The following is a 20,568-nucleotide window of genomic DNA, read 5'->3' as shown; positions in this document are numbered from 1 at the left end:
ATCGGTGTAATAGTTGTTTAGTCTACAGCACACTTGCTCTAATACCCACTTAGTATAATACTCATTTACACTGATATTTTATATACTCTCCTTTTCATGAATCATCTTATCATTTTATACTTTGACAAAGCAGTGTTGTTATAATACCAAATTGAATATGAGACAAAATGGATTTAGTCCAAAGATATAGTCTAACTGGAAATTAGACAAAATAGTAAATGGGATAAATAGCAATCGGACCACTTGGTAAGTAGATGAACTTGTCGGAGACTATCTCGTGGCCTTACGCAGCGGGGGGGGGGGGCAGTTGCCCCCTAGAAATTTGAAAATTCACATTTTTTAACTGAAAAATTTCACAAAATTCACCATAAGTATGCGTGAAATCCTTCAAGTTCACTTATCAAAATGCAAAAACGCCCTGATGACAAGTTCGGTCGGTTCGTTCCCTCGCTTTCAATTATTTTTCAAAAAAGTTCACCATGCTGCCTCCCAAGTGAAAAATTTCAGCACACGGCTATGGACTAACTAGGATTACACCATGTAGGAAGGAGATGAAACAGGACGTAGATGAAACAGGTGTAGACTAATCAGAAAATTTACCCTTCTAAGGTACATTCTCCCATTCCTTATTTTCACTCTTTCTCTTCTCACTTTTCATTATATTTCTCCATGTTTTCATGCTTTACGTTTCTCCTCCACTCTACCATTCTTATCATTGACGTGAATCCATCTTACTATTCAAGTAGATCATCCCCCCTGAGTAATACGTTCACCACTTGAATTTACGTCAGTGATTCTTATTACTCTAATTCACTTAACAAACCTCTGCAACTGTCTTGAGTTTGAAGAAAATTAACCACTTATGACTTTGTCACTTTTCCATTCACTTTAGATAGATCGATCTATCTGAAAAAAAGACTCATAAATGGTTAAAAATAAATACGATCCTTGACAGGTTAATGTTCAATTCTAGGATAAAAACAAAAACATATTACACCATGTGTATTCCATTCAGCATTCCAATTTTATTAGGAACTCCATTTGTAGAATTTTCATTCTTACTATAAACTTAATTTGTACAATCACAAGGGGGAAAGGTGTAGATGAGAAAAATGAACTTTAGTTCATATTTCACATACAATTTATGTCCAATGTAATGAATAATACTCAGGGTATTATACCAAACAAATGCCAATGCATCAGTTGATAATCATTTCACTCTGAAGAATAATATGCAAGAACACCTTGAATCAATAATATTGATTCTTTGTATGAAAATAGTGAAATTTTCGTGCTTCCGCATTACATATATATATATCTAAACGTTTCAAGATCGCACACAATTAATCCCTTTTGTTACTTGGTAACTTACTTTATTACCACAAAAACGCTCATTTCATACATCACAATAATAAAAATGTACAGTACGTACATTCACATAAATATATTGCCTGTGAATTCATGATATAGAATTTCATTTCTTTTCTTTTTATTTTTGGGGGTGGTATTTTGAATCACCATAAAAAACTGCTAGGCTGTCTTACAAACAAATATGATTGATCTAATCAATCAATTGATGTAATCACGGCTTCCCATATTCTACTTGTTCTTTATATCGTTGGTAACTTTATGATTAACTTCATGAAACAGTCTCCAGTTTGTCTATGAATCATGGGGCATTTGGTTTAGTGGTTAGAGAGTTGGACTCGGGATCATGAAGTTGCGAGTTCAAATCCCAATCATCCATTAAAACACTTTAACCAAAAGGCCAGAGAGTAATTTTTGTCACCTATAAGGTCAGCCACTGACTAATTAACTTCAATACTGGCGTTTCTGGTTCCTTTGAGAGTTACTTCAAAAGAAACAGAAAGAAAACCTGGCAACACAAATATATGAGAAGTCTAGGTGGCATTGGCAACCATCCTATAAACCTTTCTACACATAACTGCTAATTATAAAGTTACAAGCTAGTTGTGGGTTGTATCAGATTTTGCAAGCTGGGGCCTCAAGTACCGCACAATTTTAAGGTAAAAGGGCACATAATTGCAAGATATATGGGAAAATTCAAGCATAGGCAAGAGTGTATATTCTTTGATTTTAATACTGACTGCCATTTCAACAACTGATAATTAAATACATGTATAGCCCTCAATAATTTAAGCACTTTATCAAGTTGATTTAATCACACACAAAAGACAACAGAGGTAAATGAAAACAGAAATGACAGAATATAACTTTCTTGAATACTATTTCTTACATAAATCCATCCTCATATGGAATAAAAAAATATTTGTCTAATTGATAATAACTAGATGGGATCAGTGTTTTTTTAACAATGAGGAATTTCCTTATTTATTCTAAAGTTTGTTTTTATTTTGTATCATACACACAATGAATTCACAAGGAAATCACGGATTAACACATAAAAAAAATCAATAATGCACACATGTAAATCATATTGCAGAAAACATGATGGGTGAGTTTCTTAATACATGATAACAACTTGCATATATATTTTGAATGATAATTGAATATAACAACAGTAGTATCAGTATGGCAGACACTGCGGACAAGAGAAAATTACAGGGGTAAAGGGCAATTCATCTCCAAAATGTCATAATATCCCTTGTAAAATTCAAAAGTGCACTAATGTGTTCACTTTAAAGTGTAATTTGGCATGAATACAAGTAAGAAAAAGAAAATAGCCTCAGTTAAGAAAAAAAAAGTAATTTTTTCCTCTGGTATTCAGAACTACTTTTACTTATTTCAAATTATAATAAAATATAAAGCATACATTACACTATCCTCTGATGAGTCACTGTCATCTGAGAATTTTCCTTGGGCTGGATGAGTGAGGAGTGCAATTGGAAGATGGGCGGAGCTGGTCACGGTGATGTAAGGACATGGCAATGGATGACAGAATTAGTTTACTTTCTCAAAGTATGACTTGGAACCCTCTGGATCAGGCTTGATCTGATTTACAAAAGAATAAAAAGGAAAAAAGGAAAAGCAAATATAATAAAATTCATAGTCTAATGTCATTCCGTCCATCAACATTTTGTCTGACAACCATTTGGTCCAATCACCAGTTGATCTTTGACCATTTCGTCTAATAACCAGTCGGTCTAATACCCATTTTCTTTTCATTCATTTCGCCCCATTAACACTATATTCAATTAGACAAACTGGTTTATGGACTAAATGGCTATTGGACCGACTGGTTATTAGACGAAATGGCAATTAGACCATGTAGATAGTGGACAAATTGATGATAGACCAATCTAGAATACAAATTGGTAATTAGACGAATTGGCATTAGACCAATTGGAAATAAACCAATTTATCAGGGAATTTAAAGTTTTGTATTTAATAAGAAGTTTAATAAGTTAGAATATTAGACGAATTGTGTATGATTGATAATAGTTTCCAAATATGAGAATGGAAGTTTATTACTGACACAATGGCGAACTGGCAAATTTGTCAGGGAATTCTAGGATTTGTAATCAATACAAAACTTATGGGATGGTTTCAAAGCCCTGAAATCCAGTTGGATTCTGACTGTGGAGTATGTATTCCAGTCTAAACCCTTCCATAATGGTAACTTATAACCCAATTTCTGTCATCTGATTGGCAGAGTGGGAATTTTGTCAGGAAATTCTGGGATTTGCGATAACTTAAACTTTTTATCAAAATGTTTGAAGCCCTGAAATTTAGTCAGTGTCTGATTGTGTAGTAACTAGTATGAAGTTCAGATATAAAACTTATCTTCCACAGGTGCGATGCACTACTTGAAAGTGCATACCTCTGGCCTGCATCCAGGAATACTATTCTTAAGTAATACACCTTACTTCCTGCAGCAAGCAAGTAGGTTTGTATAGTACACTTTGATAAGGAGTTGTTTCCACCTAGCAACAATCACATAAAAACAAACATCACTACAAGATCCAAGTCTCTCATGCGAGTTTCTTCCAATAAAGTCATTTCCGTTTTCAAGGAAGGCACAAGGCAAAGAATTGTTTCGACAAATCTCTTGAGTGCATATTGGGTTGTCTGGCAACAGCTGTAAATAAGACTGCAACTTTGTGATAGTGGGATTGTGGGGAGGCATGCTTGCTGGGAATGAAGTTCAAACAGTATTTCTTGAGTTCAACATTAAAGTTCATACACTTTATAGAGAAACTAGGTTATCATGTTATCAACTGATGTTAATGAGGAAAAAAAGATCATCACTCATTTACACAGAAATACAAATTTTTACTAAAGTCAGTTGGTTAGTTGTATCAAAACCAAATTATCATTTACCTTTCCAAAAATCCAATAGCATACAGTTTTAAGTCTATCTATTAATCATAATCTGAATTTGAAAATAAAAAGCTTCTGTATATTGTTTACCAGATTGATCATAGAATACATCACAAGATTTGTTGTTGTTTTATGGCATTTCCACTGTAGTTGGATAAATTTTGCAATTTATCATTCTAGTTTACCGTCATATAAAGGGCCCTTGCATTAGAGTATGAAATGAATAGGTCTATGATTCACAATTATCTCTCAATTCATTTTTATGCTGCGCGTAATCTGCATATGTTTGAATATCATGTCATAGATATAAAATGAGAAGAAATATGTCAAGATAAGGCTGCTAAAATCATATAAAATATGTCATAAATTTATGGGATGTTTGTATTGGTAGACACTCATCTCTATTGGGTAACAATGTTTTGTTCTGGTGACGTTTGCTCCTGTTCTAACACAGTAAACATGATTTGATTTCTATATACTAGTAAAAAGGAAATTCCATAGTTTATCTGATGTTAACTCGGATATATTGCTATCAAAATGAAAAAGAGGCTTGGTAAAATATGGAGATGGTTAATATTTGGCATCAGCTTAAGATTTTTCATTGGCGTCATTGATGTAAACAAAGTGTGATGGAATCTTTAAAAACCCCACACATTTGAAAATTAAAATGTATCTTGTTTAAACAAGAAAAAAGTTATTAAATGTTTTAGGAATATCTGTTGATAATTTACTCAATTCCTTTGATGGTTTTTGCATGAAATTGACCCCCCCCCCCCGAAAAAATCTAAAATCTAGATTACTTTATCAAGCATCTAATTCAGGCTATCGCCAGAAAATATTATTCCTAGTTGAACTCTTTCAACCCTTTGGTGAATTAACATAACAACATTACAAGTATAATTAAGGAAGTACTAATGGCTATAGAAACAACTGTGTGATATGTTTATGGGTGTCACCTCCGGAGGAATGTACCTCTTAATGAGTTATGACCTAATTCTGAAAATGATGAATAGGCTTTTTCCACTAAACCAAGGCATGAAACTATTTAAAATCATATATAAAAGAAAAATTCTCATGAAATGACTTATTTTTGTTTAAAAGTGACCGTAGCATTACAACTCCAAAGTGCTAGGAGACATTGTTTCATTGTACCTGTAATAAGCACATGTATGTAAAAAGCAAAATATCATTATTAAAGATTACTCAAGTCCTAATTTCTGGGAGCGCACCCATTGTCATTTAATCATTCCAAATATATATAAAAACAGAACATATTTATGATAATAATTCAATTTCTTTTTTTTTACTATCATTGCCAATTTGTCAAACATTACCTCCTAAAAGACCATGTTAACATGTCATGCGACCACTAATAAAATTCATCTTAAATAGAGCATGAATATTCCTTCCTTTTCCACAACAGAAACATGACGAGATAGTAGTCATAGTACACATACTGTATTGAGTCAAAACAACTGGCTCTATGTACTCTGGATCATTGTTTCCTTTAACAGGAAATAAGCACTGTGTTTGTGTATGTATAAAGCTACATGACTTTCAACAAAATATTAAAGAAAAGATTCAGCCAGGAAAAAAAATTAGTATGTATAGAACATAATGGCCACAGATAGTGACAAGCGAAGAAAAAAAAAGTATGGAAATAAATTGGCAAACGGCAAAGACTAAACTCTTTGTTTCACTGGAACCAATCAGAATCACTTAAAAAAATTGCATATTTGTGATTGATTTTTAATCAAAGATTCTGATTGGTTATTTGGTTTATAGAACTCTTTATGTCCAATGGCATACTCATGCAATGATGATTTTGATTGGCTGTTGTCATTTTATTAATGATTGCAATTCTTTACACTACAAGCTTGTGCGCTGCTAAATGCTGTCAAGCGAAAGTCACGGTAATCATATCCAAGTCCTTTGGAAGCACATAGAGACATTATGCACTATACAAGAACTGTTTATTATTTCTATTCTTACAAGGTCTTGGAAAGTGAGCAATTTGGCACAATTGGATGAAAGATTGGATTTTACGCAAATTGGAAATTCTGCAATGTACAAAATATTCTCCTAGAGTTCTCTGTCATTTCCTCGGTCCTTCAATAATCAAAAAATTTATTTTCCTCTTGAAGGAACATAATGGAAAGTTGTTCTGAAATGAAAATGAAGTACAAAATCAATAAATAGCATACATTCTAACATTTATGTTCTAATTTTTTTTTTTAATATGATTGGTTAAAGGCCTAATAGCTGCCTACAGGTTTGGGATCAAGAAATAAGAGAGAGACAAAGATAGAGACACACAGACAGTCATAATGGAAAAAAAGAAGTATTTATTGGATAATAAATCACAACAATATTGTCAATAATCAACAGCACATTAAAATCCTTGATAATAGTTCATAGAAACCCAAACATTATCTAGGCCTATAACCCATAGTCTTACACTTTAGGCATCAGCTGCATGCATTTCCGAATACAATTCACAGACATAACTCCACACCTGGTATATGTAATGCAATGCCAAAAATAACATGGAATCGCCCAGGTGGTCCCATGTTAAATTCATTTTCTCACTGCAAGTACATTTGAGGGGCAGTGCCAAACAAGAAATGTCAATACCACATGCCCAGGTGGGATTTTCAAAACTTGGCTTATAGCCAACGAGTAATTCACAAAGCTGGAATGTTTTGAGGCTAAACAACCAATTGCAAGATGTATTTGGCTGGATGGACTTGATCCCTCCCACTGGGCTCAGGGTCAAGGTTGTAGTGAGAAAGAAAGAGACTGAGAAATGAGGTCAGACTGGCAGACATAAACATAAGGAAATAAAGACAAAGGGGGGAGGGAACATGGGAGAAATGAGTGACAGAGAGAAAGTGAGAGAAATACAGACAGCTAGCCAGACAGTGTAAGAGAAAAGGAGACAATTGAGACAAGGAGACAAAGAGAGAGGAAAGAGACAGACTGAGAACAATTGCACAGAGAGGGGAGAGATAAAGAGAGACATTTAGAAAGATAGACAGAGAGATAAACAGTCACATTTGCTCTACGGTAGCTGTACGACAAGTCGAAAACTGCCGTTTAATTTTTATTCAAACCCACTAACCTATATATGTAGCTATTCCAAAAATGATAACACGGATGTTTTGTCTGTCTGTCTGACTGAAGTATAAAGTGAATGTCATCACAAGAACAGAGACAGAGCCACAGAAAGAGTAGTAAGAGGATGATTTCAAAAGAAACAGAAGAGGTGGAGGGAGGTGGACCTAAAGGAAGAAACAACCTTGAGGTAGACACAGAGAACAGTCATCAAAGATGTAGGTCACTCAAAGCCAATTCATCAAAATGGTCTAGCATCTGTATTTTGATTCTGACTAAATCAATCAAATAAATTCATTTGGGCCTCAATTATCCATATGTCCGTTTGTTGTCACAGGCACGCAAATATCAAGCAAGGATGCAACTGTAATATAACAGCAAATCCAGTGCCGAAAGATCTCCAAACTCGTGCTGAGGTTGGGAAGCATTGTCACCAGTGTGAGAGATGCAGGAAGCTTTTAAAAGAAAGTAAACAAAGTTCTGATGGCAGTTCTGAACCGCTGCACAGACTCTGGCCATCTTTGGAGCATTTAGGGCAAATGCACGATTTTGACAATTATATCCTATGTAAATTCCAGTGCCCATAAATATCCACCTAAATATACACATACTTATTCCTCAGTTCTCAATTTCTACTGGTATGAAACGTGTTTACAGCTTTTAGTGATTGTGGATCATTTGCATTTCACTTGATTTATCTTTGCTCTGTGACCAACAAACAAATCACTCTCAAAGGGCCGTAATTAAACATCTTAGCTTACAGCAGAAAATCAAGTTATGTGGTTATTCTAAACCAAACACAAGAGGGAGGTAGACAGTTTGGTACAAAACCATCAGAGAGGAAATTTTTTTGTTGACAATCTTACTCAAGGTATTCTCATTCTAAAGAAAGCATGGCCTGCTGTATACAACATGCCAAGTGAGATCTTATGATGCTGAAAAGAATTTAATAATAATAATAATAATAATAATAATGATAATAAAAATAATAATATAGAATTATCTTAAATTGGATTGTTGACTTGAAAAAAAAACAGAGCTCATGCAAATAAAACCATAAATAGAAATGAAATTTCCTTGCTCTTTCAAAACATATAGAAAAGATAAAAAAATCCTGATATGCTATTACTGTTTCACTCTTCATTCAAAGATTAATGGAGGGCTAAATATTTTTAAAAATTTGGTAAAAAAATTGGGGGAAATGTGATGTTCTCATGATAATAATGGTGTGTATGCATAGTAAACTGCACAGACAAGTGCAGTTATTAAGCCAAAAAAACTTTGCAGACTTTGCTGTGCTGATATGCCATATAACATTTCTACGAAAGAAACTAAGATGAAATACAATATACAGACATGAGCCATTATTTTTTTTTCTGAAGTGGCAATCAGGTAATTATCGATTTTGTTGTGTGCTTGTTGAAGACATCATCTATGTTGTGGTTTAGCGAAACAAAGCTAGTTCCAACGAAAGTACTTGTTAAGTATATCTGACAACACCATACAATAGCAGTTTTTATGGCATGGGCAGAGCATTGTTGACACCATGTCATCATCTGCTAGAATTCAAGACAATTCATTCTTGACAACAGCACTTCTAATAATGATAATAATAGATTAGGAGATTTATAGTGCACCAAATCTTCTCTGTAGATTGTAGAGGAGAGAGATTATGCAATGATAAAAAGAACTTAATTAAGTAATTGAGTATTAAGTTATGTGTGACATATAACGCAGATTGGCACTTTGGTATATTACTCATTAGAAATTGGGACTTACAGTTTCTGAATCTGGTGTCCAGCCAGCAGGACAGACCTCTCCATGCTCAGCAACAAACTGGAAGGCCTTGACCAATCGCAGAGTCTCGTCCACTGATCGTCCAACAGGAAGGTCATTGATGCTCATGTGACGAACCACACCCTCTGGGTCAATGAGAAACAATCCTCTGTGATTGGATAATCATAAAATGAAAAAGAGAGAGATAGTGATCAGTTAAGAGATGGATTATTACTACAATTAAACTCTAAACAATAATCTTTTTAATGCTTTAACAACCATTTGATATTAAACTTATTCACCCAAACCTAATAAAAACAAAACTACACTAGGTGTTTCACAAACCACTAGTCTCACCTGGATTCTTGATCAATAGAATATGCAACATGATCTTTTGACCCCTAGATGACCTCTGACCTTATCATTCTAATAAAAACACATGTGGTACTACCCAAGGATCATTTGAACCAAGTGTCATCACAACTGATGCAGAAATAAAGAAATGAGAGCAAGTTGAAAAAAATCTTTAACGTTTTTGTAACAGACAAACAGACCAACAGGATAAGTGATCACTAGGTCTCTGCCGAACTTCATTCATGCGAGACAAAAACCAAATCTAGTCTTAACTGAAAATATCATCTTTATTTCCAAGTCATCCCTTGAAATCATAACGATTATTCCTGGAAATCCTTACTGAAAATTACATAATATCTGATCACTGTTGACATTTCATGAATGCCACAAACCCATATCTTGGCAGAGACTCCTTTTTACAATACAAGCAAAAATCAAAGAACCATTCTCTATTAGCAATGAATCTTTGAATAATTTTCCATCAATCTCTACACAGACGGTTCAGTGTTTATTGCAGTAGAGGGGTACTCTACATGCTGAATTGTCCTCTTGTACTAACGTCAGAGTGTCATTTTATTTTATTGTGTGCCCCCCTATCACCCAATCCTACCTCTAATCAGAATGCAACACAGTTGGTGAAGTTACTGCTCTCACTCTTAAGAAGAACCCCTAATGTCTTTGGCTATCTGTTTCTTCATTTCATAGAGGAAAGGGCAATTCACCTTGGTACATTTGTAAACATTACATTCTTTTTGTGCTAGTTTTTTCGGCAATAACTTGAAGCTCATAAGTCAAAACAAATTTTCATCAGACATTGTGTAAAGCATGGGCTATTTACCTCTGTATGTTGCATCATATACCAATAGCATGCAATCATCCCCCCATCCCATGACAAACATACTCTACCTTAATGCAATACCAGCATCCTTAAGGAGTACTCCATAGTCTTCAGCAATCTGTTTCTTCATATCAGAGAGTAGAGGGATCTTCATCTGACCAAGACCTCCTTGCTATTTTTTTAGTATAAAAAAATGTATGTGTATATTATTATAAAAAGTCAACAAAAAATATGAAAAACTCTTAAAAAATTTGAACAATGCCTTCAAAACAACTCCATAAGTAATTAATTTCCAACCCTCCATAGTGTAAAATTTTGCATTCAAGACATTAGAAAAATAAATGAAACTGCATTACTGGGCATGGTTGGTCAATAGCTAAGGTCTACATTTATCCAAACAAAGATCCCATAGTGCAATTTGCACTGAAAACCATGAAGTGCTTTTCAGAGGTAATATACATAGATTTGGCATACATTTATGCTTATGCAACTTGTTATGCCTTTTTGGCACAAAAAGAAATTCTGTTAGGACGACTTCATAATATTTTGTGAGATTTAATCCTTGCCTTTCTAGGTGTGTTGATCCAAGCCAAGTGTGAAAAATGTGAATCAATCGAAGCCGCTACGACTTCTGTATTAATGGCTCTGAATTCATCTGCTCTGTCACTGTAAGCAATTATTTCAGTTGGACACACAAAGGTACTGGAATTTTCAGAAAGAGAGTAAAAAAGGTTTAGCATAGATAATGCATTTCTCGGCAAGAACTAGGGTTGCATGATTATTGCATATTGGGGTATTCCCCTCTATTATCTTGAACTTTAATATCAAAAGACTATATATATCAACCCCCAATATATGAGTGTCACAATAACAAATGCTTCTCCCAGCTTAGCATAATACACACCAGATGATATCTTCATTTTAGGTTTCATCATAAAAAGAAGCAACTGATTGGATCACAATAGTAAGAAACAATAAAAGTGATTCCTCATTTTCACCACGTTTTGCATCAATGCAAAAAAAAGGAAAAAAGGAAAGAAAGAAAATAATTTTCATATTTCTTGTGAAGCATTTTAATTTCCCTCATTGCAAATTGCAATGAGGGAAATAATTGTTTTGTAAAACTAAGCAAACGGTGATATCTTTCACAATATTCATTCTAATCAAATTAGATTTGGCTCTTAAAATAGTCAAGTCTTACACATACATGTAATGAAATATAGCAAGTATTCATGCAATTTATGTGGGTATGCACAATAAAAATCAGTATTTATTAAAAATGCTTCATATTTATGTTTAAGATATTCATATTCTTTAATCTCGGAAAAAGATCTATACACAAATATTCTAATTCGATTTATTTGCATACTAAATTTAACTATACTTACAAATCTAGAGGGTAGAAAAAAAGGACCAGGTATTTGCCCTTGTAATCTGAAAGTTTGATGTCTTTGAACTGACCATCAATAACTGCTGTTCCTTCAAAGTCAGGTGCTGGCTCCTGAATAGCCACATTCAGATGGCAACCTGAAATAAAATATTGATATTGAAAAATAAATATTAAGGGACAAGGATAAATAGAATATTAAGAAATAATGATAAAAACATGAAGATGAAATAATAGATTTAACTAATGAATTATTAAAAGAATAAGGACAACAAAAGAGGATGAAGCAAAAGATTTCTCAGGAACATCTAGACCAGAGTTTTTACTGGAGACTCCGTTCAGCATAATGTTCCTTTTTCTTGGCTTCAAAACAATTTTGCCCCCCAAAAATACAAATCTCACTGGTGTACTTTCATAAATTGATGCAGATCATCTTTTGTTGGCATTTGCACCCAAATTGGGCCAGATTCCGCTCTAATTTTTTTTTTCTTTCTTTAGCTCCCCACCCACCCCAATATTCATTTTTTTTCTCTGTCTATAGCCTAGGGTATTTCTTTCCCGTGTACTTGATTGTATTTGTATTCCTTGTTACTGAATGTTTTTTATGATAAGTAATTTATTCACTTGCAGTAAGTGTTCCAAACTTCAATCTCAACATGAAAATGCATTTTGTGATTCCTGCAATACTATATTACTGGTATTCTACTTTTAACCATTATGTAAGCAATGTAGAATTTGTTTTGTCAATTTTTACTTTCTTTCATTTAGAAAAGCCTATTGACGAGGACAATTATCATGCCTTTGCAATTAATCCTTTTACTCTGAATGAATCTGAGAATGACTATAATGATATAGGTAGCTTTCTATCTCCATTTAATTTAAACAATGCAAACAATATTTCCTGTAAATATATATTTTCTGATGAATTTATCCCAAAATATCATTCTACTTGTGACAACTTTTCTATATACATGTGAATTCCAGAAGTCTTGTTCATAATTTTGATGATTTACAGCTCCTTCTGAAATCACTAGATTATAAATTTACCGTTGTCGGGATTTCTGAAACACGGTTTCGTGATAATATTTCAATTGATATGTATAATATTGATGGATATTCCCTTGTCCACACTGATAGAGTTGGTAGAAATGGAGGAGGAGTAGCATTATATATAAGAGATGGCATTGATTATAACTTTTGCAATATAATATCATTAAGCAAAGATCACTGTGATCCTGTTTTTGTAGAAATTAACCAACCAAAAAAGAAATCTCTTGTAGTTGGTTGCATTTAGTACCCGATACTGATATAACTTTATTTAACAAAACACTTTCAAATATTCTTACTGACATTAACTCCTCAAAAAAGGACATTGATCTATTAGGTGATTTCAATATTAACTTAATCAATTATAATATTGATAACAAGACAAATGAATTCTTAAATACTCTTTTTTTCATATGGCCTTTTTCCATCTATAAGCAAACCTATACGTGTGACAAGGCACACTGCTACATTAATAGATAATATTTTACCAACTGTATTAATGTGAACAATAAGTGTGGTATAATACATTCTGATCTTTTAGATCACTTTCCAATTTATCACATTACTGACACCAAGTCTATTCTAATTTGTTCGCATCATTGTAAATCACATATTATAACTGAATAATTTTTTTGGCATTTCAGAGAAAGCTTCTATCAATCAACTGGTCTCCCTTATAGTAACTCAGATAACTCAGATGTTTATGTCTCATATGACCTATTTATTCATAAACTCACTTCCGTATACTCTGAATGTTTTCCTTTAATCAAAATTAAAATAAAAAAGTATATGAGCCTTGGATTACTCATGGTACCATGAAATATATCAAAAGAAAACAGAGAGTTTCTGTTGTTATATCAAAAAAAGAGACTCTCAAAGTCGAAAATAAGTATATTGAGTACAAAAATATATTCACTTGTACTATTTGTCAGTGTAAAAAAAGATTTTATGAAAACCTATTCAGTAAAACAAAAGGTAATATGAAAAAAAAACCTGGTCTCAAATAAACAATATATTAGGTAAAAAGAAAGACTCACTTCCACCGCATATGTATTTAAACCAAGAAAAGATTTTTAGTAAAACATCAATCAGTGAAGCTTTTAACAAGTATTTTGTTAATGTTGGTAAAACCATGCAAGAAAAGATTCCTAATCCAGTCTCCCATTTTACTGACTATTCATCAAACCCTGTACCTTCTTCATTATTCTTTAATCCCACTTAGACTAATACTGAAATAATCAACGTTCTATCACCCCCCCCCCCCCTCTTTTTTTCTGCAGGAGCGTTTCATTTAATTTTGATCTAAGATTTTCACTCTTTTTAATTTTGTAATCATTTTCTCAAACCACATTATATTGCATTTTCTATCATTGTTTTAAATAATGTGAATTATATTTTTCTTCACACTTGTTATTTGTAATGTATTAATGTATCGTGGTGACCCCTTTTTATAATAAGCATCGCTTCTCCAGTGTCTCTGAACCTTCTTTTGTTTTATTTTTCTGATAATTTGTTAATATTTCATCTAATCTTGTACTGTTTTTATTGTTTTGATGCTTGAATAAATGAATTGAAATCAGCTTGTTTCTGATGACACATTCAACGCCACTTCAGTCCTACATAAGTCAAGATTATGTTGTTGTTGTAACCTCTAAATCAAATGGCTCTAATCCTTAGTCTAGACAACAAATACAATCAAAATCAAAGTTGGTTTTTTTTCATTTAAGAATTATTTCTTATTTATCTTAAGTACCCCCAGTTTCTTTGGCATTGTCTAATTACAAGTATCTTGACATAAGTCACCAGTCCATTCACTGGGCACCATTTATTTTGTCAGTGCTGGTGACATCTGTCCACTCTCAACGATTGTACAGAGCGACTGCACTTACACATGCATCATACAGAAACAAGAAATTTAAGTTAAAGAAAAGAGTTTGATGTAACTGTGAGTTTGAATGCGACTGTGAGCCTGATTTCACAATCACCAGGGCTCCGTAACACAAAGATTAGCGAACAATCGCTAAATGAACTGACCTATTAATGTCAATGTTACATGCACATTAGGTTTAAAATACTGACCAGGGACCAATCAGAGAGGTTCTTTCATATTTGCAATTCATCGCAAATAGCAGCCCTGGTCACAGTCTGTTTCGTTACGGAGCCCTGGGGCCCGTTTCTCAACACCTGGACAAGTTAGTCATATCTTTATCCACCAACCACGGAGTAAGTTCCAATCTTACTAAACCCGTTTAATGAAGGGCTTACTAACTAGAATCCCTTGACATCGATACTATCGGTAGAAAGAGCAGACGAGACGTAGCCTTAGACAAAAAATAGCATAATTTTTTAAAAGCAAATATATGATAAAACTGCAATTATTGTGATTAATTTGGAAAGACATCTAATCAAAATGATAGCAGAGGCAAAATATGTACCATGCATACTTAAACCATGAAGACTGGAGCATCCTATTGCTGAGAAAATTAAATTATGAATAATTCATTTTCATGACTAAAAAATCACATGTGGACATTGAGATGGGTATCCCCGGGATAGTAAATTTTGATAGTTTACGAAAGTAAACCACAATTGTTTTCTTTGTAAAATAATGGTAAATATACGTTTATTTATGGTCCCAAACATCATCAAAATATAGTTTAACATAAACTTTTAAAAATTTTACATACCGAAACACACGATTTGACAAATTCTTTGCATAAATTAGATATAGAATTTATCAAAATGTTGATAAGGGTCTGAAAACAACGAATACGAGTCCAGTTATGGATAATAATAATAATAATAATACATTGTATTTATATAGCGCTTAATACATGGTGTTTCTAAGCGCTTTACAAAAAGATTAAGTAGCATACATCGTTAACATTGAACAGTATAAACAAACATAAACATAAACAAACAAGAAATAAATTAGGAATAATCGTTTGATATTGACAAAATTAACTTAAAACCTAAAGGAAGAATTGTAAAGGTAAGTTTTGAGAGAAGCTTTGAATGATTCGAATGACGGGGCATCCCTCAAGTCTATGGGAAGGTCATTCCAAAGCTTTGGAGCAACAACACTAAATGCTCGGTTCCCATACCTTGTCCGAGCTCTGGGTCCTTGGGCCAGATGACCTGTGGCCCATTGTAGGAAGAGTTGCAATCAATCGCAACTCTAAAAATCATGTGCAACTTGATTTTCAACCAATCAACAGTGCGCATTTGGGACTTGCGTTTAAACGCAACTCTTTCTGCAACGGGCCCCTGACGTGGTAGAATCTTTATCAATTCAATTATTTTACTATTTCAAAATGAATGGTTGTCTTGCGTTTTACCAACAGTTTTTATAGTTTCTTTGCATTACAATTATTATTGAATGATCTATCACACCTGTTTTGCAATGTAATTTCAACTTCTATGAATGATTACGTAAGATTATAATTTTCAAATTTCGAGGCACTTTTTGCATGTCATAGTCTACCCACGTGATGCCACTACGTCATTAAGAAAGAAGTTAAGACAGGTTCGGAGGTGTCATTAATATTTAGATAAAGTTGGAACCCGCACCCGTTGCGGTACGAGTTAACCTGCCGGTATATCCCCGATCGCGGGTTGCGGGCCGGGCCGATTTCATTCTCAGACCGTCATACGAAAAAAAGGGAGAAGTAACGACGCATAATAAAAACATTAACAATTACAATTGAGTTAGGATCATATGCTTTTTACGTGGCGGATTCTTTTAGAGACGTAGATATTTCCTTTAAAAAAATGCCGGCGTATTTTTGTCTTGTGAACAGTGAACAGGACTGAGACAGTTCGACATAATACATCGAGTTGCTCTTTCAAAGGAGCGCCAGTGCAGCGCAGTCAGAGAAAGGAATGTTTTACGACTGGGAGAGGGGGAGAGAGAGATAGAGAGAGAGAGGGGAGGGGATGTGTTCGGAGAATGTAAACAGAAGCCAGAATACATTGCGTAATCATGTCTGGCAAGGAGCGAGTGATAGGCCACGTGGCAGAGAAACAACGCTTTATGACTTGGAGTGGGGCGAGTCGAGCCTGTTTCCACGGCAACGTTCGCTAGCTGTTTGAGCTCGAGGGATTTGTGGTGCACGGCAGTGAGACAGGTGTTTGCTTATTGGATTACCAAATTAGGTCATGACCTGATAGAGCGTGCCGTCAGGTCAGAGTGTTAGCTGCCCTTTTTTTAAGACATGCTAAGCTGGTCTAGTCTAGTGGCTAACTAACCCTCTTTTTCGTTATTTCATACATTTTCTGATGAAAACTGAAGCCCCCGCACCCTGAATGCCCAGATCTCTTAATTTTTCCGATGTACAATTGATTGAAAGTCTTTAAGATTTCTGAAGATGTAAAATTGGATTGCAATGGATTGCAAGTTTCTTGCAAATACCTCTCTCTTGACCGATCGATCGAGAGAGATGAAAAATAAAAAATAAATAAAAGCCTAGCTAAGTTAAGCTAGCTAAGCACTAGTAACACGAGCTGTTTACGTAAGTTCATGGGCGCCCTCGTGCACGTTTGTATTAGTTTACAAAGAATTGGAAGAAATACAAAAAAAAAGAAGGAAATAATATGGAGATATACAAGAAGAAAAAATTGACTGTATCATTATCCTGGTATTTATTTCAATTTTGATTACTTTATAGACGAGGTCCCATAGAATTGAATATTGTAATTATGATTGTTGTGAGTCGCCGTGTCGACCGAACTGGACTGAAAAACAACATTGCCGATCTTTGCTGGGCAGCCTGGGCTAGCTAGCGCGCGCTGAGCTGCGGCTCCAATCAGAGGAGTTAATTGCGTAATGCTTTCAATTTCGAGATCAGAGCGGACCCATTTCGTGGTACAAAGTCACCATAAAAAACATTTTCTCTCCGGAATAAAAGGCGAATTTGCAAATTGTAAGTAAATTCACTCTAGGCTAGGTTAGTAGTTGGCATATATTTTCCTGATTTGAGCCTGTATAGTGTGGGGATTGCAGAAATAATATTTTTAATTTTTCAAAGATAAATTGACTTGCGAGTTACAACCCGACGGGTCAGCGGGTCCCGCTTGCAAATTATTGGATTATAAGGGACGGTACGGTTTGGGTTTTCACTTGCGGGTTACAACATTATATTTAGACAGGTTGTTGTCCCTGATCTTGGCAAAGAGGGCTTCGTGAAACGGTTAGCGGACAAGTAGCTCACTATCTTCGATTTAGTCAAGAAGTTAGACTTATGACGGTGTTGAGAAACGGACCCCAGGTCACAGTCACACGTAGACAGGAATAACCATCGTTTCTGGGGATTTATTTTACAATTTCTGACATTTTACTATCATCCCCATTCACCGACGGTAGTACTGTAATTAGTGCAAGCCCTCATGTGTAATCATTTCTCCCAATTCGGGCCTATAGTGTTTTTATCTAGATTTAATTTTTGTAAGGTCTAAATTACATTGTATTATCTTGAACGATGCCCCACTATTTTTGTTAGACTCTTATCTTTCTTTTGATACAACACATTTTCAAATAAAATTTCGAAAATATTCGTTACTGATGATTTATTCCTTATTTCTTGAATTTTTCAGCCGGAGAGGAAAAACTGGCAGCCGTGTGTTGCTGCCCTCTACGTTCTTTGAGTTAGGCTTTTATCAAGGCTTTCCGATTAGAATTTTTGATATCCTGGCCAATCAATGCGAGCGACAAGTTCCGAACGCACGCACATGGACAAGCGCAACGCAGCGGCAAGAATCGCGATATATGGCGACTGGTAAATACGTCTATAACTAAGGATAATGACGTCATCCAAGATGGCAACTTACTATGACCAACGAAAGGATCGAGGACGACTATGTTTTGATCATCATTTGAAAAGAATTAGCTGTAACTGCGGTCTAAGGTACGATATTTCTGAATTTTATATATTTTCATGTCAAGTTGGATGTAATTTATTTTTTATAATGTGACATTTCATGTACAAAAAACGATCCGAAAATCAGGTTTCCGCTGAATGTTAGATCTAACGTTACTGCCAATACGTTGTCTTTACGTACGGGCCTGTCGGGCCAACAACACATCAGTCTATGTATTGGTGAGTGGAGCCAATGCAGTTCAGCGAAACAACCAAAATACAGAGACTGAAGTGAAGCATAATTAAGTTTAAGTTTAGTTTTGGTCTAAGACTAAGACAAGTCACACGATAGTCGATAACCCGTTTCTTTCACTAGCTCACTGCATGCAACCATCCTGCCTGTGGGGAATCTACAGGTAGGACTATGGTATGCCAATGCTGTACAGAGCACACACTTTAAAAAATCCTTAAAATATCACTTTTGTGACCAAAATTACTAATTTCCATACAGTTGCAATTTATTTTTCATTAGTAACTTGGGAATGATTTTTGTATTCACCAGAGCGCTCAAAAACTTGAATTTTGGGCATATTTTTGTGTACACCCTCTATTGGTGGAAAGTAATAGCAAGAAAATTTTCATTTTTCGATCTCTATTTTTAATTAAGAAAAAAATAAGTTAAAGAATCAAATTTACTTAAGAGCCAAGTTGTATGATGAATAGGTGTAATGGAAACTGTCAGTGTAAAAAAATCAAGCATTTGTCTCAAAGAAAAAGATAAAATAAGCCAAACATTGCCACCCTTATTTTGCCACACATGGAGATATAACAGAGAACAAGGTTTATTATTTTAGTATGGTATACTATAATACTAACGTTATAAGTTAACCTCGCAATACGTGTGAGTGAACAACTTCAACAAGGTTATTCAATGATAACCTTCACCCTTGTTCATTGAATCATGGTTTCTTTCTTGATTTCTCTTCTGACCACATCCCCTTTTTAGTTACTGTTAGTCCCTCTCCAATTTTAGTTCCAAATCGCTCGTCTATACTTTGAATTACTCACTTGTGGATATTTGTCTTCGTTTGCAAGATCTTGCCCAATGCCCGAGTTCACCAACGGATGCTGCTTGTGACGACGCCAGAGGTTTCGGCAGAGTTACACGAGAGCATACCGTAGACAAAGACCGCGGGGTAGCTCTGGCAGCGACTGCCTACAAAATTCAGATAAATACAAACACATAATCAATGATGACCACCGTATATAATATAATTTTTATAATAAAACTTCATAATTGATTAATGACAATGATAGGCCTTACCCCGAATCGAAAAAATTTGTGAAAAAGTGCCATCTTCAATAGTTTCGATTCCTTCGTTTTCCAGTTCGGCTGCTCAGCTCATCTAGCTACCGGGATGCGTGATTATCATCCTACATACGGTACCGGTACCGTAAATTCGCCCGGACCAGCGCCAGTGATATGACGGAAGGTCTATTGTGATTGTCTTCTCGAGATCTCTCGCGGTGACGTGAGCGCCGGGTGAGCGTTTCACCCCCCCCCCCCCCCCATCATTAGGTTTTACTTGAAATAGTCAAAAATAGATTTGAGGAAAATCGATCAATCAATAAAACCGTTATTAGATTTTTTTTCATTTGTGACCGTATTAAATGCGGAGCAAGTCCGAGCAACTAATCATCATAGGGGCCTTATTATCCTCTGCTTGACACAAACTTTTTGTCAGAACCTCTTGAACATCAAACTGGTGTAATTGTTGTGAATTGAGTCATGATTATGCCCGTGATAATTACTGATTGGTCTTTGAGATTTTGTGACTTTGGATTCAGAAACGAGTGTGAGGGTCATCATTTTTGCCCAGGATGTTTGGGCAAGT

General features: G+C 34.7%; 1 protein-coding gene across 1 annotated transcript; it reads right to left on the bottom strand.

Moving 5' to 3' along the window:
- Positions 1 to 1,005: 1,005 nt before the first annotated feature.
- Positions 1,006 to 20,175, bottom strand: LOC129273210 (peroxiredoxin-1-like). Its single transcript, XM_064107338.1, has 7 exons — positions 19,998 to 20,175; positions 19,742 to 19,889; positions 11,773 to 11,911; positions 10,951 to 11,086; positions 10,453 to 10,556; positions 9,196 to 9,361; positions 1,006 to 2,973 (listed from the first exon to the last, which is right to left on the bottom strand). The coding sequence occupies exons 1-7, from the start codon at positions 20,028 to 20,030 to the stop codon at positions 2,923 to 2,925; spliced, it is 777 nt and encodes a 258-aa protein (XP_063963408.1). The 5' UTR covers positions 20,031 to 20,175; the 3' UTR covers positions 1,006 to 2,922.
- Between the last annotated feature and the right edge of the window lie 393 nt (positions 20,176 to 20,568).

The sequence above is a fragment of the Lytechinus pictus genome, chromosome 12 (assembly GCF_037042905.1).
Source record: "Lytechinus pictus isolate F3 Inbred chromosome 12, Lp3.0, whole genome shotgun sequence".
Classification (NCBI taxonomy): Eukaryota; Metazoa; Echinodermata; class Echinoidea; order Temnopleuroida; family Toxopneustidae; genus Lytechinus; species Lytechinus pictus.
This window is presented reverse-complemented; position numbering and strand designations above follow the sequence as displayed.